The 19821-nt window shown below is 41.2% G+C and overlaps 1 protein-coding gene across 1 annotated transcript in view; it reads right to left on the reverse strand.

Annotated features, from left to right (window-relative positions):
* PSME4 (proteasome activator subunit 4) overlaps positions 1 to 19821 on the reverse strand; it is a 2990260-nt gene that overhangs the window by 332757 nt on the left and 2637682 nt on the right. Inside the window, exon 41 of the mRNA XM_044055122.1 lies at positions 14341 to 14426. Within this exon, the coding sequence (XP_043911057.1) occupies positions 14341 to 14426 (86 nt within the window). The remainder of the gene's footprint in view (positions 1 to 14340; positions 14427 to 19821) is intronic.

A 19821-nucleotide genomic window follows, 5' to 3' on the forward strand; every position in this document is an offset into this window, starting at 1 on the left:
TGCTTAATGAACTGAATAATTGTTTTATTGATTAATTGATGTAGGTATATATGCAGGTGTATTGTTTTACAATGTTATACTCCTTGAAGGCTGTTGTGGCAGAGACATCAGAGAAATAAAGAATTCTGTGGATTTTTCACCTGGTGGTCTTTTTATCTGTTGTGGTGCTTTGCTTTACTTGTGGTATACTGCAGGTCTGACATGTCTGACTGAGGTTACAGCCACCAAGAAGAGTCTTCCAGAACAACAGCTTTAAGGAGACTGTGGCTGAATGCTCAAAAATGGGGCCAGTGAGCATAAAGGGTAAACCCCAAGGAGGAATGAGATCCCAAACAGGAGGCCTCATTAAGAATGTTCCCTTAAGAAAAAAGCCCTTCAGAACCACTACTGGTGTATTATCTCTGCCAATATGAAATTTTGAAATAGTGGCTATCTGAACCTTAACAGTAAAATAGCTACACCCAGCGTGAAACAAAACATAGCCAAGCACTTCCACTTACTAGCACAGATCTTCTGTACAGATGATCTCAGAGAAGAGGATAACATGTAAACTACTCTGTCAGGAAGCATGGAATATCTGGCCATCAAGAGAATTGGAGAAACATTGCTGTTAATAATCTGAGAGTCCTAAGGTTAGGCAGGGAAACTCCCGCTGGATGAGAGATCAATTCAAGTACGGAGATCCAGCATCCAAGGAGGGTACTGAAGAAGGGGTCACAGGAAAGGAACCCACACTTGTCAAGGCCAAAAGGTAGCTATGAGGATCACAGTCATTTTGCAATGGCTAGTCTTATGAAGAAAGACAGCCAAGTGACCCATGGGGGGATTCCAACCACCATCTGATATGTCTCTGACAAACTTCTGTCAGAATGATGGGAAAATCTAAAGGATGGGTTAAGACCAGTGAGTTGCTAACTTCCACTGCAGTGTCCTCACGTGGTACCTCACCAGGAGAACCACGCAAATCACTACAGCCATATGACACAGAAACCTCATAACTAAAGAGGCAGGTAGTTTTTGAAGAGAAAAAGGACAACTGGCTGTGGCTGAAGGAAGCCTTGCTATCTGATGTACTGTACTTAACTGGTAGCCTATAAACTCCAACACCTGAACTGCCTGAAGGCTGGATTTCTGGTAGTTCATAGTGACTCCCAAGGAAAGGAAAAACTAGAGTACGGAATCCCAAGCCCTGACCAAAGATAACCTTATATGTTCATAAGTAGGTTCTAGGCTATTGGCCCAAGGGCCTACGTAAGCCTAGCCAGCAAGGTACCATAGCTTACGCCACCCAAGAAAGTTATTTTCTTGTGCCACTGTCCAGCAGAGAAACAGAAGTGATCCCCAGGGTGTATTTCCTATTTTCCATCCACTCATCAAGATTTTTCCTGAAGAGTGCTAATGAAGAACTTTGCTTGACATAGATGGCTAGCTTGTTCCAGAGTATAGGAAGTCTCTGGGACAGGAATCTATCCCTCCAGCATGTCCTGTTTATTGTGGTGACAAGGTTTAGGTCCCTAGAGTGTGTAGCTTGGAGGGATTGGGATTTCTTTAGGTGTAGCATGTCCAACAGCTCTGGGTATGACATAGCTTTATATGTTAGGCAGAGATCACCTCAGAGTAGGCGATATGCTATGGAGTAAAGCTGGAGTTTTTTGAGGCAGTCAGTGTAGGGCATTTGTTTGAGGCCAGTAATCCTCTTTGTGAGGTACTTCTGTGGCCTTTCCAGCTGCTGCAGATGTCTTGTGAGGTACATTCCAAAAGGGGCATTGTACTCTATAATAGGTCTAATGAGTGACGAGTAGAGGGGAACAATGACCTCCTTTTTTCTGGATGAGAACCCTTTTATGATGAGGTGTGCCACGTAGAAGGACTTCCTGACTACTGTGGCGATGTGACTATCAAAGGAGAGACTACTGTTCACCTGGGTCCTAAGGTCTCTTATCACGCATTCGGTGTTGTGTGGAAGCGTTGAGGAGCCAATTGTCCCGGTAAGGAAAAACATGGAAACTCTGTGGTCTGGTGGTGAGACCAAAAGGTAGAACCCTGAATTTGGAATTATTGACTCCCAGAAGGTGTCCTTCAGATCAAATGAGCACATCCAGTCATCCTTCCTCAACAGAGGTAGGATGGACTGCGCCATGACCATCCAGAACCTGGTTTGCTTTATAAACTGGTTCAACTTGCTTAGATCCAAAATTGGTCAGAGGTCCTTGTTTTGCTTGGTACCAAAAAGAAGAACATGTTACAGACCACAGATCCCCATTGGTCTGGTGGGACCTCTTCGAGGACTCGATTTTCTAGCAGCTTCTGAATCTCGACAGATGCTTCCCTTCTTTGACACAGTGGAATGTCCAGAAGGTGTCTGGCAGTTTCTGGTGGAAATAAAAATGGAACTGTGCAACCTATGGATATGACTCTAAACACCCATGTGTCTGAGGTAATGGCCTTCTGAGCTTTTAAGTTGAGAGCCAAGTGACCCTCGACTGCTTCCAGAGCAGGACAGCTAAGCAACCCTTCAGGAATAATGAAAGGACCTCCCAGAAAAAGCTCTATGGATGTCCCTGCTCTGCAGACCACCTCTGCAGACAATGTCCATTCCACTCAACCTCCTGACTGCGAGGGGAACTCTCTACAGGAAATTCCTGAGGTCTACTGACAGGTAGCAAACTGTACTGATAACAGACAGTGTCTTCCTGTCTTTCTTGCTCCTGGTTAATGTGTCTTTAATCTATGGCCCAAAAGAGAGGAGCCGTTAAACAAGGCATTAACAAAGGACACCTTAAAGCAGACTGCAAAAATGCACAATCTCCCCAAGTGTGCTAGTGTATGGCAATGCTGCTGCCAGCTGCTCGAGAAGTGTCATCAGTCGTATTAGAAAGCAGGCACATGGACAAATTAGAAATGGACTGTAAGGTTGACAATTGTGTCTCCAGAGTCTTTTTTTTTTTTGAGTCACTTGAGCCTGCTGTGTCTTAACAACTCTTGACATTATAGAGACAATGCCATGCTGAAGTCTCATTACATGAGACAAGTAATTTAACATTCTCAGTGTAAAAGTCCTTGATGCACAGGCATGCTTCCCTAATCAGGCCAATGTCCTGGATTCCCTCATTCATAGGAAGACCCGAAGAACTCTCCTCCAAACTGTCCTTTTTGGTGGCTACCGCTACCACAATGGCATCAACGGGGGGGGGGGCATTACCCTAATGTTGCGGGTCTTCGGGGGGGGCTAAAATTTTATCTGGTTTCTTTGGAATGAGTTCCACTGTCCGGGGTCCCTTCGGGACACCAGGGCAACAAGCATGTCCTGAGTTGGGACTACCCAGGATGTGGAGGGGTCCACACCAAAAGCCTCCAAAAATATGGACTCCTCTGGAGAAAGGGTTTTGGTAGTCCAACTCCCACACTGGTGAAGTAGCTCCATCAGACTGCTAAGACAAACATCTTTGTGGGGGGATTTATGAGAATTTCTCTCCTTCCTCAAGGTCAGTGATGGATTCTTCCATGGATTCCAGATGCTTCCTTTGCAATGCCTCTTGCTATGGCTCCCCACACTGGAGAATCCAGGGGAGAGCTGGAAGAGGCCAATGGGTTCTAAATGCAGGGTGGCTTGGAAACCTGGAGGTGTGGGCTGTCCCGAAGATTCCTGAAGTGAGACCACAGGTCAAGATGAGGAAGGGGTGGATTGTTGGTTAGCGCCGACCCCTCCAACTCCAGTATGGAGAACATCCTCTCCATGACATTGCAGGCAGACACTGAAGCCAGTCATTTGGACCAGACTCCCCTGGATTCCAATGAGCCCCTCAGGAGATGCCATTCTTTTAGCCAAATTGGCCTGCCCAGACGCTTAGGCTGGAGCTGAAATTCATGCAGAAACTCCCGAGAGGAAGGGATGGCTCCAAAACTTGAAAACATGATCCCAACCCGAGAACCCCAGCTCCAAAGCTGCCAGAATTGAGAAGGCCAAGGTAGGGGGTTGAAGTCTGAATTGGCCAAGTCGTCTGCCTCAATCTCAGTGGTAGTAAGGCCACAGACCTGGAGCTAAGGGATCTGAGTGAAGTAACACCAGATGGACCCGAGGTACAGGGGATAAAGGCTTGCTAAACTGGGATCTGTAAAAAGGACTACATCAGTAGCTCCAAAACCACAGGCCTAATACTCCCAAATGAGCAGGCAGACTGATCTGAAGAGGCTACTGAAGGGGGCTTGAAGGCCTGCCTACCAGCAAAAGGATCTGATGAACTGGCCTGAAATGGGCAGAATCAGACTGGGGGAGAGGGAAAAACTCCAGAGAAAACTCCCTACAGGTAGATGGCAAAAATACCTGAATCAGCCCCTTTTGTCAAAATACAGAGGATTAGTCCACATAAAATCACTTTACCTAGTAGATCTAGGAGACTCTCTCTCTTCTCTGACACCCTCCCTGTGGGAGGTATAAAGACACCTTGTTGAAGTTTCCAGTAGTTTATTCAGTTAAGTTGGTAGATGGATGAGTGTTTACTGAATAAACTACAGGAAACTTCAACAAGGTGTCGTAATTCCTCCCACAGAGAGGGTATCAGAGACACAGTCTCCTAGATCTACTAACTAAAGTGATTTTACTTGGACTAATCCTTTATACTCTGTTTCTTGTTAGTTCTGTCACCCTCTGGGTCACAGGTGGTATATATCAGACTTCACTCAAGTTCTGGATTACCTTTGTTTGCTTTGGTCAAAATAGAACATGGCATGCTTAATGCTTCCCTGTAATCACATCGAAGGAGATCGGGTGGGTGAGGTCAGATCTGAGCCAAGTATCATAGCACCTGGGGGAGCAGAAGGTCTTTGGAACTTTGGATCTGGCTGGTAGAAGGGGAGCTGCTCGTCTACAGTCCTCCTTGTGCACTTTGAGATCCTTGGTACCTTCATTTCCTTGACTCTGGTCACCTTTTGCACCTTTCTTCAATGACATGGAGGAACAGAAAGGATCCCTGGAGGGCAACATGCCCTTAAGGATCAACTGGGCTTCAACCTGAGCTGGAGTGGCAGAGGGTTATGGAGAGGACATAGTAAGGCTGATGGTTTTCTTCTGTTTAGATGTCTGTTTTGTCAAGGCAACCCGAGGATGTGGTTGTCTGTCTGCAACTTTGGCCTGGGGATGCACTGGTAAGGAAGTTAAGCCGTCTCCCTCAGTACATGCATCATGAATCTTGGAAGCTGAAGCCTGTGGCACAACCTCATACCCAAATGATGCTGATGTTGTGAAAGAAGTGAACTGAAAGCCTGGAGCCATGGCAGCCACCCAAGGGGTGGCACCAGAGGATTTGGATCTAGATGTCTCACCTCAATCAGTCACACTTAGCAGCATAACCAAGAGCCAAAGCTTTGGCAATATCTTCAACGTCATTTTCCTTAAATTTTTTGTACTTGCGTATTTTAGGAATGATACTGACAGAAGCTGGGTTTTGCAAAGACATGGAGGGAACTGAAACACAAGACTCCATATGAGCCTCTAGGACTTTGGCCCTGTGTTTAAGCATCTTTGCTTGGAATTTAGCACAATCAGGACAATCAGAGAAGTTGTGCTGACCACCCAAACAGAAAAGACACAAGTGAAAATCTTTATGCAAGATTTGCTTTCCGCACTTCAACAACTGTTAACCTTTTTGAACATAAACCAAGAAGAGGAAAATCTCTAACGGGATACTTACCTGACTGGTAGATAGGAGAAACTCTGGGAAAATGAGCTGACTGACTGCAAGCTTTCTGTGCACACAATGAAATGCACTGGACTGCATGGCTAGAAAGAACTGAAGATAGCACAAGTGGATGCCCTTTTTATACCCTGATGTCCATACACTGATACTCTGATGTCCATCAGCTAGGGATGATGCAAAAGTTCTCGAAATTAGGCCGGTTGCAGGCTTCTATATGGCGCAAAGACAATACTGACTATGATAAGCAAATAGTAAAGACATCTAGACTGGAGTGGATAAATATAAAAGTTGGAATCAAGTAAAAAATTATATAGCTCCTCGGGTATTGTACAGGATGAAGACCTTGCACATTCCACAAAAACAATCTGTGTCAGTTATGAAAATTAAGATTTTCTTCCATTAGGACTCTCTACCTCCTTTAAGATATGAAACTGAAAAAAACTGATAGTTAGCCATCACAAACCAAAATTATAGCCTCTACGTTGCCCTGCTATTGTGTCAATAAGGATTTCTGCCAATGCTGGACAGAATGTTGCTGAAATAAGCCAGCAACCATCCAAGCTTACTAGAGAAGGCCACTAGCTCCTGGCACTAATAATTTTTGCCAAAGGAGGATAAGACAGCCACAATCTTATTTTAATATGACCCACATCTCCCTAGCCAGCTGCTTCAAGGCTGTCTAAAATGGATGAAGAGCAGGAAGCTGGGTCCATATGGAAACCATCCTTATCTTTATCAAGAAGTCCAAATGTCAAGAGGAAAACATTCTGATGGAGTTAACCTCTACGGCTTCTTTGATGACAGGTCACCCTTTGGAATGGCATTCGAGAATGGTCTGATGTCAGGATCTTATACTGGAAGACTGTTCATTGGCCAATCTGATTTAGTCCTGGTAGGTCAGTGTTGGAAAGAGTAGCAACTGGACACTGGGTGCCCGATAGGATAATGAATAAGAAAAAAGTCCACACTGAAGGAGAAAAAGTTAACAACTGCCTTCATGCTTCTGACCATGAACTTGTTCTTACGGGGTGAATGGAAGGAGACGCACTAGAGCTGGTTGAAGTACAGTGTGACTCGTAGGGCAGCAACGGTTAACTGGATAAGGTGAGCTTCACGCCTCGTTTATACACAACAGAAATCTAATTCCTCCTGGAATAGAATGCAATTTGATTGCCTAGTGCTCGAGCAATCTGCAGCCTACAGATGCAGCTCTTAAATACGGGTGATAGGTGGCAACATTTAAGAGAAGGAGACAGGTTCATAGCTTAGGACAGTGGGCAACGCTGGATCAAAAGAAACAAGAAAGTGAGTAAAACTAAAGGATTGGTTACAATGGTTAAGATCTTCACCTCATAAACACAAGGTACAGATTTTGATTTTGACCACTGGTCACAGTGTGGTACTGAATAAGCTTGCAATAGTCTGCAGACTGATTGTCAGGGTATTTACCTATGGTAAGGGTAGCACTACACACACACATATAAGAGTGTGTGTGTGTGTGTGTGTGTGTGTGTGTGTGTGTGTGTGTGTATGCATATATACATACATACGTATGTGTGTGTCTCTCTCTCTCTCTCTATATATATATATATATATATATATATATATATATATATATATATATACACACACACACACACAAACACTCAAGCTTTTACAGCTAAAAACATAATTTTGCAACTCATAAAGAACCTAATAAATCAATAAATGTACATCTTTAAAGTTTTCTAATAAGGAAAGAGTTGGCTAGATGAGTTACTACTGCCCACTGGCACATAGTCCGCATTGCATCCATCCTTCCCAGAACTATCACTATCAAACTGGCTTTATCTTGCTTTGTTTTAAGTAGTTCTTTCTTAATCGGAGGAAAAGGAAGGTACTGAAATGTTGACAGAATTCACCTGATGGAAAAGTTCTTCCACTGTGCAGTTGGGGAAACAAAAAAAGTTTTGATATAGTTCTTGTTACATATGTCAAACCAGTGAAGTTCTGGAAGGCATCACATATATACAATTCTGGAAAATACATAACTTCAGTTTCCACTCATAAACCAATACTATCTTCCTGCTAAAGACATCTGCCAAGTGATTTTGTAAACATTAAATGGAATGTGAATAAATGCAGGTTGATCCTTAAGGCTGTCTCACTGTTTTTTACTGTCTCCGTACATAGACATGAAGGGATTTCTTCTCTTGAAATCAGTTGCTCAGTACTGCTAAGCTTCTAAGAGCTTGTGGAAATATTCTCTTGAATCTTTCTCTCCACAACAGAAACATACTACTAAACAAAATACTATTTAATTAATTAAGATATTAAGTTTTAAATTAATTCACATTTTCTTAAGCAAAGGAGTTAGGATCATTTTGAAAAAAAAAAGGACTACTGACTCTTCCACTGTACAAATTTCTTCTCTTTTGTATTTTATTGACTTCCAATAGCATCTTGGCAAACTTCTCTAGTCAACATGAATACCACATTATGTCTCCACTGAAAACAAGCATTGCTTATTGGGACTAACCTGGCCAACAAAAGTAAGCAAGCAAGTTCATAAACAAATAAATATGGAACCGCTTTACAAGACACTGCTGGAATGAGGTGCAGCCTTCAACAAGATCATAATGGACAAAAAATGAGACCTAATTCATACAGTTACCCAAAATAAGTGAGAAACACCTGCATGCTGCCTAACTAGGAAGGTAACGGATATTTCTCAATGCAAATGGAGAGTCCCTTCACTTGGCACAACTGTCATTTATGACACCTCAGAAAGGACCTATGGAAGGGTAAAGTTATCTAAAGCAGAAGCCACACATGAAGTGAAACAGCTACTTGTTCAAACAGAGGAGACTGCAGTTCATACCAAAAAATATTTCTTGCAGTGACAGACACTTGAAAGTCTGACATCATACTCTCCTTGGTCATAAAAAGGTTGACAAGGATACACTTTGGCCTTTCTTCCCTGAATTTTGCTATGAAGCACAGTGCAATCTCCACTAACAAGGTAAGGAGCAAGCATCTGTAATCAACCCCCCACACCCATTCCGCTGTCTCAAGGAGAAAGGAAAGTCAACCACGTTCTCCCAGGTGGTAAAGAGGTTCATCTTCAATTTGCCTCATTCCCACAAGATCCTGACCACACATGATGCACAAATTGAATCTTTAATTACAGGAAAAGCCCACATCACGTTTGTATCTTCATGAACATGAAGGGCTGACATCATGATTTCCGTGTCTAGGGTTCACTGAAAGGCTTGCATTGACTCTCTGTAGAAAAGCAAATTCATGCTCTCGTTTTGTCCATGTAATACTTTGCAGACTGGATGTCAGACCAAATCACGAAAGTCATTGGGTTTATTTAGCTGTTAAAAAAAGCAGAACAGTAGTGGTAAAACGGGTAGCAGTAACATTTTATTTCAAAATGGACAGCTAGTGTGTAGGATAAAATAAAAAGGGACTTTAAAAGCATTGCAGAAATAGCACAAAAAACTGATATTAGAAGGAATTATTTCGAAGGACTGACAAAGTTTAGTTGCTACAGCAGAAGAGGAGGAAACATAAAACAAGATGGAAAGTATCTGCAGAGGACCAAGGGAAAAATAAAGGAGTATTTGTCTAACACACATTAGTTTAGGATGGTTGCTTTCAACTTCTGATAATTCAAGCACAAAAAACTTTTAGTACAATAACTCAGGTAATACAAATAGTGAGCTGTGGCGTAACAGACAGCCGATGATGAAAAATAACCAAAGTTCCTCTACATAAATTAGAGATTTCAGAAGTTTTATGAAAATTTGTGTAAAGCAGAGGAATGGGACAACTAAGAAAATGAAAAAATGGAAATGTTTAAGCAAGGCTTAATTATGCCAGGGAAGGAGGAAGATGAGGTTCAACAATTAATAGCCAAGTAAGAATTTCAAGATGGCTGCACTCTGAAGAGTAGGTTGATTAGAGCTCGCACAGCGTGAGAAAAACAGAAATAAAAGAGGCAGTGGAAGCACATGATTTGTGCAAAGTTCATTTACTGGCTAGTCACTCTACTGCCTGGATATCTGCAAAAGAAGAAAAACTCTAATGAAGCAGTAGTCTTACAGATGTTCCGCAAAAAGTAGTTCAGGTTTCATACTTTGTGCAGGAGATGCCTTCTACTAATGCAGAGGAAAAAAATCAAACTCATTCAATGTTGTTTTAAATAGGTAAAACACTAAAGGAATTTATAAATTAAGTCAAATGACAAAAGTCTGGAAAGAACAGAAGATGCTTTAAGCAACTAATCGGATGAACTGATAAACTGCAGAAATCATAAATTAAATGAAGGAAAGAGTGTCTGAAAATTAGGTTTCTCAAGAAAAAATATTTAAAAAACAGCAAATTTAAAAGAGCATGCAAAGAAAACCAGAGACCATCTTCTATACCAAATAAGCTGGAAGGAATTGGCTTTGTTAATTTTAAGAAAATACAAATGCAACTGAAGTGAAATTTCACAGCAAGATTTGCTAACTGAAAGGCCACATAATTTGTATGCTCCAAATTTAGTCATGAAAAAGAAGCCAAGACCTATAGTAGTAAAGATGCAGTTATACTAGCAGAAAGAGCTTTTCTCAACAAACTTTTGGCAGAAAGAAAAAGTAAGAAAAATTGGGAAATAAGCATGTCTATGGAAAATGATTACTCAGTGTACACCAGGCCAAAGAGAAGTGTGTTTATTCCTGCAATCAGAGAATGTTGAGAGGCAGGTGTGAGATTCAAGTTGTTATATCCTGCTGTTTTTAGAATATTTCTTCTTGTTGGATCAAATACATTTTTGGATACAGAACAGGCTAAGAACTAAATAAAGTTTACTGAGCAAACACTGAGTCAGCAAGCTAAAGGAGACTGGTTCTCATTCTTCTGACAGCAAAGCTCACAGACAGAAGTTGCCAGTAAACCATTTTCCACTGTTCCAAAGTTAAATGAATGAGCAACAGAAAAAAGTCCAGGAGCTGACTTGAAAAATCAGGAGTACTTTGCACTTGAACCAGAGATCAATGATGGGCAGTTGAGATTATGAGTACAAAAAACGGCAATAATATTAAAGTAGAAAATAATAAGAACTTAAATTGTCATTTTCATAACGTGCAGTTTGGACACGAGAACTATGCTTCTGCTAGTAGCTAAAAGCCTGGAAGTTTGTAGACTGAATTAAATTGGTGACAAGATTATAAAGCATCATTTCCACTTTGTCATTAGTGTTAAAGCAGGATAAAAAAGGGACTGAAGATGTACATTTAAGTAAAAAGTAATATTTTTTTCTTAGTGTGTGATGTGGTGCAGTAATTTATTGGAGTAAATTGCATATTACATTGTATAACAGTTTTGTGCATTATGTAGAACTATTTTAAATGTGATGTTGGGGGAGAGTTTAATCAGTGATCACTGTTTATGCTTTGGATGTTAAAGTATGTTTTCTTGACTGTAATGTATCTGGGGTAGACAATACAACAAGACACAGGCTGGATATAAGCAGTATAATGTTGTAATCTTGGGTTGCTGAGGGGAGGGGATGTGGAAGTGCAATGATCATATATGTGTATTTCCTTATGATAGTTTTCTTGCTATTATACAGGTTGAGGTGAACACTAATGTTTCTGGTCTATACTGCACGCAATGTGAAAACCTTTTAGTTTGTTTTCTGAGCAAACAAACTAAAAATGATAAGTGTGTAAAATGATAGTTTCCCCAACATCTCAGAAGAAATATTTTATACATTTGTGAAACTACTGACTGTTTTTCTCTCCACCATCAAAGCTCTGCAAGCTGGAGCTGATCTATTTAAAATTTGCCCCTCTTTTTGGGCCTTTGTCACCTCACTATTTTGACTTTGTCCAGATTTCTTGGGTAAAGAGGTTGACAGAGGTATGACTAAAACCAGGACTGCAACAAAACTGATGAACTTCATTATTTCCTTCTGCATAAATTGGGCAGCAAAGACCTTGACAACACATGACAGTAATTATGCAGAACGGCCTGCAAATATTCAATTTCTGCCTTCAACTTTTCATGGATAGATTCTGGTTTAATGTTTTTTCTGTTCTTCAGTTTTCGTTTGAATGTTGATACCCCACAACCAGAATGGAGTGGGTGGGGATACATAAGTATGCATGCACATTTTATGTTAATCAGCACCCAGATTTTTGGTCAGTTGCACCTATTTTTCATGGACCTTTGTCCAGATTTTTTATGTTTGCAGGTTGAGAGGTAGGCTGCTGTTAGGAAACTGAATAAAGGTGCACAAAGATTAACTCAGAAAGGGGTTCAGGAGCAAGAAAGTCCAACACAGGGCTCAAGGCAATTGTCAGGTTATGGTGCCCAAGGGAGTTCTGCACTCATAAGTACAGGCATGCCCTATTCCTAAAAAAGCTTTTTAATTTTCCTTTCCTCCAGCTGTAGCTTTGACTGTTTTTTTCAAAATTACACACAGAGGAACCCAACTCATCATAAGGAAGAATCGGAAAAAATGGGGTGTTACTGAATGCTGAAACTTCAGAGAAAAATGGTCAAATTTGGATCAGAATAGAAAGCTATCCCAATCACACAGCCACTAAGAAGGGTCCTGAAAAATAAAGGATACCTTCTAGCTCTTCCAGCTGCTGATTCACACAGGTGAAATAAAACTTGAATTGGTAAGACAGACAAGTTAAGGGGAGTGTTGGCCCAACTGATAAAACAGAATACCATTTTCTCTCCTTGTCCAAAGATTTGGAGGTTTAACTTACATCAGAAGAGAAAGGTACTGTTATCCCTGAGCTGTTACACTCAACTGAAAAACTAAAAAATCTGGCCTGTAATGCTTCGCCCAGAATGTCACTGCACTCCACTGAATGATGTAGAGAGCACAAGACTTATTTCTGAGCAGATGGCAGAAATATTTGGATGTTTACATGCAACTTAAATTGCAGCTTTCAATGCAAAGCACACATAAGATCACCCAGACATTCTTATCCTTCTCTTAAAACAATGGTTTAGTTTTTACTGTGGAAAAAGTAGAGATGTTGCAAGCCAGCCCAAAGAAGACCTCAAAAACCTGAGCATCTCTCAACATGAGAAATCATCTCGAACCAGGCCTCCGGGTAGGAGAGATGTCATTATTCTAGTTAGTGTTAAAATAAAGACCAAGTCCTTAGAATCTAAGTTTCACAGGAAAACACTCCCCCTGCTAGTAACTTTAACTAGGTAAACTGCACTCACCCAAGGTGAAAGCTGATAACTGAAGTGCAGGTGAGTGCTGAGGTCTCAGGGAGGTGGATTACTTCCCAGATGTCCTGAGAGGCGAAAAGCTCTTGAGGGCCTTGAGCACGACCTTTAGGTGGTGGTGAACTTTGTTCTATAAAAGCATGCATCAGTACACGTACAAATAAATCCTGCTAGAAATAAAGCACTGTATGCATCTCTAACCAAATGTGCAGGAAACTATGCAGATGGGGATTCCTGGGAATTTTGTGTCTTGCCTGCAAGCCTTTCCTCAACTTATTGTGGGGGGAGAGAAGCAGACACACACAACTTGGGAGGGACTGAACAGCTTGTTACATATAAGTGAGCTGAATGCAGTGCTGCTCTAGATGCTCAAAACAGATAGGCTGGGAGACTAAAATCTAGAGACCTGTCCTCCAGAAATGGTCCAACCTGGGGGTAGCTCCCATGCTCATGTCAGCACTATCAGGTGAGTATGACTGCCAGCTTAATCTCCTGCTGGCAAGCAGCATGTAATGTGCGAAAAAATGAGCGGCAACCTCAGGGATGCACTTGGAATGAGGCATCTTGGACCAATATGCCTGGTTTTCAAAACCTTTTTTTTTCATTCTAACTCTGGCCTGGAACAATAAAAAGGACCTTCTTACCAATGTGATTGCTGGCAACTGTCCAAGACCTATCATCTGCTGCTTTCCAAGTTTCTTAAAACTTCTTCAAGAGGCCAGACAAAAGGTTTGGCACTCATGACAAATATTCATGTCAAACACTTCCTCCTCACAGAAGATGGCAAGCTGGTGTGAGTCTGAAGTAAGCAAGTAGTGATAATGGGCAGACTAGACAGGCAAAGCAGTTCTTATCTGGTATCAGTCTGCAAACACAGACAGATCTAGACAAAGTGTCCTAACAACTGCCTACATGAATCAGTTCTCTTGAACCTTTTAAAATGCTGAAAATACTAGAAAATGTTAATTCTTGAACAAAGATGATGTTAAACAGTTAACAGTACAATTCTGCAACACCATAAATAAAATATCAAATTTTATGTACTTAACTCCACCTATTTTTTGTCAAAAATGTCTAAGGAAGGATGAAAGACAATACCTTTTAAGTGTTAGCTGAAAATATGATGCTATGGCCACAGGAGATGCACATGAAAACATTTCTGCATATATCTGATGCTTATAGTTACCAGCTATGACATGATAAAAGTGGTATTGTTGGTCTTGTAACAAAGTCAGTGAAAAACAGTAAGCAAAGAAAACAATTAGAACCCAGAAGTCAGGATAATTAATTCCAAAAACAAGATGAAGCTGCCAATTTTTAACTACTTTGAAAATCAAATGCATTACTGCACAGACAAAGATTTTCTACCATAAAAAAATCCAGTACCAGACTGAAAACTGGAAATATTGCATACCTTAAGTAACACTGGCAGAAGCTGAAGTTGCTCTGGAACAGGAGTGGAAAATGTTCTCCCTGCACTTGACATCAACCACTTCAATACTGCAAATAAATTAAAGTACAATGAATGACAGAAATGAAGCTGGTCTAGGTTCTCACCAGTATGTGCCTCTTACTAAACAGTCACCACACCACGGCTTTCAGAAGTAGCTGTAATCGCTATTAGAATATGTTAGCATACAGGTTACTAGAAGCCAAGTAAGGAAGTTTCATAAATGGTATAAATTCTTACTGTGGGAGTTTATTTGTATGTAGCTTACAGCCGTGTCCCGAGAATACTGGCATACAAGATACAATAGAGAAATAAGGAAATTATATAAATAATACATTCTTAATAATGTGAGTTTATTCACAAAGGGACAATTCTTAGTGGGTATACAGCTTGGATATTCTACCTTCTTCTGCTCTGGCTATTACGCAATACACGTCTCACAATCAGCAGGACATACATCCCCTTCCACAACATGCCAGAATATAATACACAACACTAAGATAGCAGGCAAAGTCACTGAACCAGTCAAGCTCACCCTCAAACACTAAACAAATAAAAAAAAATGAAAATGATCAACTACACTATACAACAATGTTAAGCATGTTCTTGTGTGACTGAACAGCCACTCTCAGTAGAAACAAACTTGAGGGAGGAATGTCAGACGTGCGGGATGGCAGAGGGGTAATTTGAACCCAGTGAGGAAAGTCCCTTCACAGATCAACTAATATACAAATGTATTATTGCATTTAATATCAGGGACTATTCTTTTGTGTTACTACAACTGGGAACAATTCCTAGCAACATATAAATACTCCAGGGAGTTATAAACCATAAAACATTTAAGACAAAGACTCAAGTGTAGAGTATTGAAATACTAAAATGCCATATAAGGCCTGATTCCTGGATCCATAGTCCATGCAAAATGCTTAAAAAAGAAAGGAACCAATGAGTGGTAGTCATGCAAATATCTGCAATGGATACACATCTGAAGCAAGCACTGGGAGCAGCCACACTGCTGGTAGAGCAGCTTGGGACAACAACCTTTTCAAGAGGCAGTTAGCCACCAAATGTCCAAAGATTATACAGTTGACAACAGACCTGGAAATAGGTTGTTTAGCCACTGCCATTATTCTCAACCAGAATCAAAAATAGCAAATAAACTTTTCAGGGACAACCTGAGTTGGCAGTGCCTTCCTAGGGTGAGAAGGGATCTCATTCCCTTGTCTTCTGTCCCCAAAAAGAAAATCAGAAGATGGCTGGACCAACATTTTTCTTGGGGTTTTTTTTAAACTAAGCCTGCAGATCATCAAGTCTCCCTCTACTAGACTTCAGCCCATCTATTCCCACATAGTTTGGAGTAGCAGAATCACAGGGATAAGACATGTCTGCAGGGACTGCCATTCAGGCAGTCACAGAGGATGCGTGTTCTATTTGCCAGCATCCAGTTATGATGGTATTTATGGTGGCCTTAACTCTGTATCTTGGCAGAAAGACAAGTAACCTGTGTCACTGTGGAGGCCTACAACGCCTTACCTGCATGGGAGCATATTTATTTAAAAATGCAAATCCACACACTAACAAACAGCTGCTAGCTTTTGCATGAACAAGTCCTATATTAGACCAATAAACACAACAACTAACTCTTGGACAAACAGGTTCTTCATAAGGCTTGATGAAGGACTTATTGTTCTGAAAACAAGAAAATGTGTTTACTAGCATTTGTTTTACTCACATTTAAATAAACATGATTTTAAGCTGTGAACTGATCCACTGTGTGACAATGTGGGGTGTTGCCATCTGTGACAGGGAGAATAGGGCAGTACATGTGCATGCCAGCATAGTTAGTTGGAGTTTTGTAAATAATTTTGTGTCACTTGGCTATCACACTGACTTGTACAGATGCTTGTGTTAAAAATGTATCAACAATGTTATTATAACTGACTAAATGTTTACGTTTAAACAAAGAATTCTGGAATGGAAGAGTATACATTTTTAAATTGTTCTATAGCTTGCAGATGCTGCAAAAGATCTTAGCAAAGCTCTGAGTGTGTATTTTAGCAGAGACAGGTGATCAAATGGGATGTCACTCTATAACCAGCACTGGGGGAATGGAACTTTCACAGTAGTGTGTTTTGTGTTGTTTTCTTTGAACCCGACAAAGATGACAGTTATCACAGTTAGTAGCATTCAGTTCAGTTAGTTAGAAGCTCATCCTTGCCTTGTGGAAGTAAGCATCTCAGCATCTAACCTGGCCTTGCTGTATTAAGTTTGCTAGGAAACAGTTATTAGACAGTCAGGAAATGCAGTGAGGTTAGTTAAGTATTGTTTTTCTACATCTGTTTGAATCTGTCCAACTGTGTTATTTTTATTTCTTCTGTGACTGAAACTCTGGCGTTTATAGTACTTAGATATTTAGTATACTCATGTTTTCCATTTTATTATTTATTATTAAATATTTTTGTACCTTTCATTGCGGCTGTTTTTTTTAGATAATACTTTTAACATCTTGAGAATACTATGCTTATTCTAGTGACGCCTTGGCCACTCCAAAAAGACTGGCTGCTTTGGTTATACTCTACCATTTATGTATAGCCTTGTAAGAGCCTGACAGTAGTTGCTGGTGGCAGCGTAGCTACCTTATAGTCTGGGCAGAAGGGGTACAGTTAGTAAATGTGTACCAGCATTTCCCAGGAGTGAGTGTGTGTGTGTGTGTGTGTGTGTGTGTGTGTGTGTGTGTGTGTGTGTGTGAATCAAATACCCAGGTGTGGGTGTGTCCGCTACTTGGAACTGGGACATGGTGCTGAAAAATGAGTCTTGTTTGAAATCTGGAGACAGAGTCCAGTCCCAGGTCTAGAGCATGTTCCCTGTATGCTCTTGGGGAAAACTGTGCTTGATGCAGAGAACTGCATCTGAAAATACTGTGTAAACTCTTTAATGTTTTTAGTGAACTTCTGTCAGTGGTGAGGATTGAGGCTTCTTGATTACTGGCTCAGGGTAGAGAGGCCATCATATATTGGTGGCAGCAGTGGGATACTGAACTTCAGTAGCCTGTGGGCAGTTGTCACTGAAGGTGTGTGGACTCTCAACAGCCACAAGGTAAACATTCAAAGTTACATTTTCACAACAGTTTTATTTATTTTTGTTAGTTTAGTTTAGTTAGGGAAAGCAGGCAAAGATGTCAGCAAAAGATTATGATAAGTTGACAAACAACCAGTTGTCCAAGGTTATGAAGCCAAAGGACTGGTGCACATTAACTGGACTAAAGAGGAAATTATTTCAGCCTTAATCGCAGCTGCAGTTCAAACCAGTGGCCAGGAGGATAACCAGTCTGGTGTTTGGTATGTGCAATCTTCAGAAACAGGACAGTTTACCTTTCGCTCAGAAGACTTAAAAATCCATCTGAAGTTACAGAGACTTGAACTGGAGGCCAAATGTTTGGAGGCTGAAGAAAAAGAGAAGCAGCAACAACACAAGAGGGAGATGTTGACTCTGTTACGGTCATGGAGGTACTGGGGAAGGGAATAACCGGACCCCAGAAGCAATAAAGGTCAGTAAATGTCTTCCATAATTTGCAGAGGGGGATGACTGATAGTTTTATTCATATATTTGATAGAGGTTGTTAACAGTATAATGCTGACCAAGAGCTTTGGGTACAGTTCCTGAACCCCCCCCCCATGGTAAAGCTGTAACCACTGTTTTTAAATTGTCTGATACTGACTGTTTAAACTATGATAGAGTGAAACAATGTTTATTGAACTGTTATAATTTAACACCTGACGTTTACAGAAAACAAGTTTTGTGAGCACAGACGCAAGGCAGATGAAAGTGTATGTGATTATATAGCCAAGTTAAACACTTACATTTTCAAAGGTGGGTGAGTGTGTGTCAGGTCACCACTTTTGAAAGACTGACAGACCTTTTGGTAAGGGAATAAGCCCTTACTACTTTGTCTGAGGACATGAGACTCTGGTTGACAGACCGGGAGTGTAACTCTGCAGATGAGCTGGGGAGAAAAGGGAATCTCTACTTAGCAAACAAAGCACCAATGCACAAGAAAGGGATACCCACTGCTGCACATAGATATAAGGGAACCCATGGCGGGCAGCAAAAATCACCCCAACAGAGTCCACTGGAAACATGGGAAGCCACTAGTTCAGGTACATGGTCAGAATCAGGGATTAGATGTCTTAAATGTAACCAGAGGGGCCATATAGCATACACATGCCCACTGAAGCAAGGTGGGGAACAAAAAGTGAGGAAGCCAGCAAGTGGGAATAACAGCGTGCCAGTATTAAACTGTCTGGAGACAACAGGGGTACCAAATTAACTCCGGAGTTTGTATCCTATCTTAGTGGATGGAAGACAGGCTACTGCTAAAAAACAGACAGCCTCAGACATAACTATTGTGAAGCTTGCAGCGTTTAAAGAGGAGCAATACTTGCTTGGGCAGTTCACTCCAATCACAGCATTAGGAGAGATCTTATTCCAAATACCTCTGACCAGGGTTTACCTTGACTGGAATAGTGGAAAAGGAAGCAAGCAGATAGCTGTGTTTGAGAACATTCTTGCAGATGTCTTGATAGGGAACGATTTTAATAGTGCAGTACCTTGTGTGCATGCAGTTACACTCAGTCAGGCTCAGAAACAGGCATATAGGTCTGGTAGCCTGGGGAGACCCAGACAGACCCAACACCTGAAGCTGGGGCTGGTGATGTGGCTATTTCAAAGAGGGAAATCTTTAGCATCTGAATCTCTAACAGTGAGCATGAAAGTGAGCCACAGCTGCTAGTAGGTACTGATGCTCCCATGGGCAGGGTGACTGCAAGGGCAGAGTTGAGTGGTAGTACCCAGACTGACAGTAAGGCACTGCTATAAGAAGATACTTGACTTCCTGTGGAAGGGGAGCTGGGAAAAGTTACAAAGATAGTTGATACAGGCTCAGCTTTTGGACACTACCTTATGAGCCTTGAGGGAGGTAGCTAAGGAGGCACCTGATGCTCAAGGAAAAGGGGAGTCTGTATACTGGAAAGTACAGTTGTGTACACTTACCATAAATGTATATGTTAGAATGTATTCACTGTTGCAGTCATTACATTTGGGTAATCTGCTGGCAGGTTGCTCTCAGTCGGCCTGATTAACAAAGTCTTGGGTCCTGCGTTGGTTGCTGTCCCTTCTTCCATGATGTCAGGTTGTCAGGGGTATAAAACATGCAGCCGACGCCATTACATCAGTTTTTCTTGCCCCAGATGTCAGGTGTCCCCCAAATGGGGAGCAAAAAAAAATATATATATATATTTAAAAACACATAAATATACCTCCAAACAAAAGCAAATACACCAAAAAGGCTTTTAATCATAGTAAAAGAAAGTAGAGGTATAGTAAGAGAAAAACAGGGGGCTGGAGGGAGGGTAACCAGGACTGCAAAAGTGAATACACTCGAACATC

Source organism: Protopterus annectens, chromosome 1.part2, assembly GCF_019279795.1.
Source record: "Protopterus annectens isolate FY-2018-M chromosome 1.part2, PAN1.0, whole genome shotgun sequence".
Lineage (NCBI taxonomy): Eukaryota > Metazoa > Chordata > Ceratodontiformes > Protopteridae > Protopterus > Protopterus annectens.